Here is a 5138-nt window from a genome sequence, read left to right on the forward strand (position 1 = left end):
TCCCCCCCCACACACAGTCCAACTGTTCACTTGGTACACTGATAATACTGAGGCCGCCTCAAACGCCGTCCGTAGGATGAAGTGTCAGGTGCCCGCTGTTTCTCTAGACGCGCCGGCGGTTCAGACCTGTGGTGGGTGCCAGAGCTGCAGCGGCCGAGAGCAAGTGAGGTAGACTCCGTGAACGGGTCCGAAGTGCATCTCTAGCGCCTGTATCCGGGGCACGGAGTAAGAAGACTAGGAGATGAAACTTCACTCTCTCCCGCGACCAGAGATTGTACGAGGAGCGCGCGCTCGGCGGCCCGGCCCGCACTGCCATCTGTTGCACGAGGACGCAGAATTTCCGAAGCATGCGGTCACGTGATACTGTCGCTTGTCCGGCGGCGTGACTAAAACACGTGAAAGCACGTGCATTAAACGCTAGAAAAGAAGAAGAAAATGAAACGCTTACGCGATCATCGTGCTCCTGTCGTCTGCGCAACAGAACCGAGAGGCAAGAGAATGAAATTGTTTTCCGTTGGTTTCGCTAAACAAGAAGCGCTATGTAGTTGACAAGCGTGACATTTATTGCCAAGACAAACATCGTTCACGTTCATTAGTTTGTCATCGTCCGTAGAGGCTGCCGTACGACTCACGAAAAGCACTGCTTTCCCCATAGCCTTCCATGTAAAAGCGCAAAATGGAAGACAGTGCCGCCGTGCCATCTGTCGCGTAAAGTCAGCAACTGCCTTTTTTCTCTCCCCCAACGTGACAGTCTCTGGTCGCGCGCCGGCGCTTGCTTCTATGGGCAGTTTCCCCTCCTAGTCTTCTTACTCCGTGATCCGGGGTACCGGGCGTCACCGGAGGCTCGTGTACTGAATCTTCGGTAGTGGTGGGGAACTTGCAGGTCTCAGCTAATTGTGGAGAGGCCGAAGCTAGTGGAACGTTAATTGCTGGTCTGAGGTGGCCCACATGCCGACGGAACACCTTCCCCTCCTGTGTGATTCCTTCATAGGATCGCAGTCCAACCTTTCGATAAATTGTTCCTTTGCACCACTTTTGAGGACCAGAAGAGTAATCCCTCAACCAGACAGCCTGGCCGTGTTGGACAATATTGGAGTCGCCCGCAGGCTTTTCCTGTTCTTGAGATTGTATCTTCCTCGAGTCGTGAACGAGCGAGTCCATTAGGGTCCTCATATTCCTCCCAAACATTTCTGCGGACGTATTGTTGGTTGTGGAGTGGACGGAGGTGTGCTGGCTGAACAAAAACCTCGACAGCCGGCACTGAATGCTGCCCTGCTGTTGTTTCTTTAGCGTCCTCTTCAGCTCTTGCACCATTCTCTCCGGCTGCCCGTTGGTGGACGGATGGTACGGGGCGCTGGTCACCTGTCGAATTCCGTTGCGGTGGAAGAAACTCTTCATTTCATCAGACACAAACGTCGTTGCGTTATCAGATACCACCAGCTGCGGTAACCCAAGCGTTGCGAAAATGGAACGCAGAGCGTCAATGACGGTTGCGCTTGCCACGTTGGAAACGGCTCGAACTTCAAGCCATTTCGTTGTCGAGTCAACCACGACGAGGTAGCTCTGGCCCTGGATGGGCCCTGCCAAATCCATGTGGATGACCTGCGACGGATCCGTCGCCCGAGACCACGCTGGTGCAGGATAACTGGCTGGTAGCCTGGCGTGCATCTGGCAAGTATCGCAACTTCTCACGGTATCCTCGATGGCGGAATCCAGGCCGGGCCACCAGAAGTAGCTCCTCGCTGCGTGTTTCATGGCGGTCATTCCTTTATGTCCGGCATGTAACAACGAGAAGGCGTCCGCTTGAAGCTTCGGTGGGATGATTACTCTTGAACCCCAAAGAATGCAGCCCTTGTGAGTGGAGAGCTCGGTTTTCCGGGAGAGAAAAGGCCGCAATTCCTTGCAAGACCATTCCCTGAAATTACCCGTTTGTAGACCGTGAGTGACTTGTGATTGCTCAGGATCCCTTGCCGTAGCATCAGCAATGGCTGACGGTGTAAGAGGTGGAATGAATGCTGCCTCGATCATGAGGACGTCTCCCGGTCCTGCAGGTTCATCCTCAGAAATCGGTAGTGGTAGTCGGCTCAGAGCGTCGGCGTTCTGGTTCTGATTTCCAGGCCTGTACCGCAGGCGGTAGTTATACGCGCTGAGAAGCAAGCACCATCTGAGCATGCGTGGAGACAGCACGTTTTGAATTTGTCGCTGGGGGCCCAATATCCAGAGCAATGGCTTGTGGTCCGTAAAAATTATCACTTCTCGTCCAGCGATGTACTGGTGGAAGTATGTTGCAGCAAAACCCACAGCCAACCCCTTTGTCGAACTGCGCGTAATTCCGTTCCGCCTTTCCAGGTGTGCGTGATGCAAATGCTACGGGAGCTTCATTTCCTTGGTTGTCCGTCTGGGCAAGGACTGCGCCCAGTCCATACGGCGAAGCGTCGCATGATAAGAACAGTGGCTTGCTTTCATCAAAGTGCTGTAGCACAGGAGCTGACAGCAGGATCCTCTTTAGCTCGTCGAATGACTGCTGATGTTCTGGTTCCCAGCGCCATGGAGCGGAGGAGTCTAGCAGCCGGTGTAGGCTCTCTGCGACGGTTGCTCGTTCCTGATGAACTTGCAGTAAAAGGCCAACATTTCCAAAAAGGACCGAAGCTGTGCCTTGCTCGTCGGGGCCGGAGCATCAGTTATGGCCCGTAACTTGTCCTTGGCTGGTCGCACGCCGTTTCTGTCAATAACGTGTCCCAGGAACTCGATCTCCGGTACAGCAAAAAGGCACTTCTCCCGCTTGGCCTTGAGGTCTGCTTTTTGAAGACGAGACAGCACAGCAGTCAAACGCTCTACGTGATGCTCCTCACTTTCAGCAGAAATCAAAATGTCATCCAAGTACGCAACTACACCGTCTAAGCCCATGAGCATCTGATCCATGAACTGTTGGAAGATTAAGGGAGACACTGAGACCCCGAACGGGAGCCGTTTCACTCTGAAAAGTTCCTTAATTGTTGCAATAGTGAGTAGTTCTGCCGTTGCCTCATCCACCCGAAGTGTCTGGTAGGCTTGACTCAAATCGAGTCGGGAGAAAATCTTTCCACTCCGTAGGGTTGATAGAAGCTGATCGATTGTCGGAAGAGGATATGAGCTTGACTCAACGTTGGCATTGACTGTATAGCGGTAGTCGCCACATAGGCGGAGGGAGCCGTCCTTCTTGCGCACCACCACTACGGGTGTTGCCTACTGTGACGCTTGAACAGGCTGAAGGATGCCCTGAGATTCCAGCTTCCGAAGCTCCTTCCCTACAGACTCGCGTAGCGCAAAAGGCACTGGCCTTGGCTTTATAAATTTGGGAGAAACTTCTTTCTTGAGAGTGATATGCACCAGGTTTGCCGCAATGTCCGTTCAGGACCGTGTCAAAGACGTCGGCATACTGCGTGATAACAGTCTCGATAGACTGTGCGGCTGATCCAGGGCGCGCTCAACGTGATGCTCGGTTCAATTAGCAGACGTTGTAATGCAGTATCCCGGACACCGCAAATCAGCCTATCCCGAAGCATTACGCTCAAAGCACACATCGTACTTTGATGCGAGGAAGCAGTCGTTGAAGCCGCGACGGGCGCAGTGACGTCTGCCTCCTCGGCAGAATCTCCAGACGCTGGAGTAGCAGGTGCACGTTACACGGAAGTAATCGGTGATCCGAAATTACATTCTTTGGCAATGCTGCGAAGCTCGGCTACATACTGGGAAATAGTTTCTGACGGTAGTTGGTCTCGCTTGTGAAATCTGCATCGACCGAGCAGCTCCGTAGGCTTAGGATCAAAATGGCTGGCGAGAATTCGGACACATACAGTTCGAACATACAGTCTTCCTCGTCTTCAGCAGAGCCGGCCAAACATATATAACAGATATTATGATATCAATGTCTATGCAGGGGTTACACTTGGTTAAAAGTTACAATAAAGGGTACCTAGTTCAAAGCATAGTTCACGGAAAAATATGAAGCTGATCTGTATTCATTGCTTGACTAAGTGATCGAGAATATCAACCATTCGTAAAAAAAATGTCACTTTTGAGACTGCTTTCACATACCTGAGGTCATCTAGGAAATGAAACAAACCATGCCATTTGTAGAACAGTGCCCGCTTGGACGACCGTTGAAGCGACCCCTCAATGCTGCCCTTGGTAGCTTTGGCAGCGCTAAAAGAAGGAGAAGCGTCGAGGCAGTGTTGTGTGCTGAAAGCGCTACCGAAGCTACCGAGGGCAGCACTGTAGAACAGCTTCAACGTTCGTCCAAGCGGGTCCCGATGCTCTCCTTTAACATATTGAAAACCTGCATATGTATTTTTTCTCAAACGAGAAATAAAATCTTTTTCGTCACCATACCCCGCGGCAGCTCATTCGATACACTGAAGTACGAGGTAAAAAGTCTCTCTCTCACTCTACGAATTAACAAAAAGTGCCTCTGTGTGTCTACATGTATATTTTTTTACTAAGCGAAAATAAAAATTCGTCAGCGCATTCACGTCCCATCTTTAGGGTATCATTATCACCCTTTGAACGAAGTTCACTTCCTGTTCTTCTTGTTCTTCCTGGCCTTCTACTGTTCTCCAACTTCTAGCGCGAGTACTCTGAGTCGCTGCCCCTTGTGAAAATAAATTTGGCCTGTCTATTGACACTGTTTGGACATTTTTTGGCCCCTTTGGCTTTTCTTTTTACCTTGCCTTTTTATAGACAATTGTACAAATAACGTCTAAAGACGTGCTTTGGACACCTTTTTTCCCACCTGTCCAAACCACTCTGCCAAAGGAAGTCTATAGACGTTCTTTGAAAATTCTTTTTCTCCACATTTAATAGACAATAGGAAATAGAAATACAAAAGACAATCCGAAAACTTAGTGAAAGCAATAGACAGCATCGTGCTGTCATGCTATTTCAGTCTCTTCTGTTTCTGCATATACAGCACATTTTCAGAAGCTTGATCATAATTTTTAATTGGTGTTTATATGTACATGGATGTGTGACTCCCACATGTATAAAGGGATGAGTGCAGTGTGCAGATCACATCACGAAAAATGTGTTGTGTTCTCGCAATGATGAAAACTATTACAATCCATTACAAAACAATTTAATGCATTTGTGTCACTGCGCAA

General features: G+C 50.1%; 1 protein-coding gene across 1 annotated transcript; it reads right to left on the reverse strand.

Annotated features, from left to right (window-relative positions):
* Positions 1-714: 714 nt before the first annotated feature.
* Positions 715-2172, reverse strand: LOC135367515 (uncharacterized protein K02A2.6-like). The gene has a single exon (XM_064600814.1). The coding sequence runs from the start codon at positions 2170-2172 to the stop codon at positions 715-717; it is 1458 nt and encodes a 485-aa protein (XP_064456884.1).
* Positions 2173-5138: the final 2966 nt, after the last annotated feature.

The sequence above is a fragment of the Ornithodoros turicata genome, chromosome 8 (genome assembly GCF_037126465.1).
Source record: "Ornithodoros turicata isolate Travis chromosome 8, ASM3712646v1, whole genome shotgun sequence".
NCBI lineage: Eukaryota > Metazoa > Arthropoda > Arachnida > Ixodida > Argasidae > Ornithodoros > Ornithodoros turicata.

Bases quoted from the DNA above. Each gene is read 5' to 3' on its own strand.
- LOC135367515 (XM_064600814.1), bottom strand. From the start codon at position 2,172: ATGCTCAGATGGTGCTTGCTTCTCAGCGCGTATAACTACCGCCTGCGG.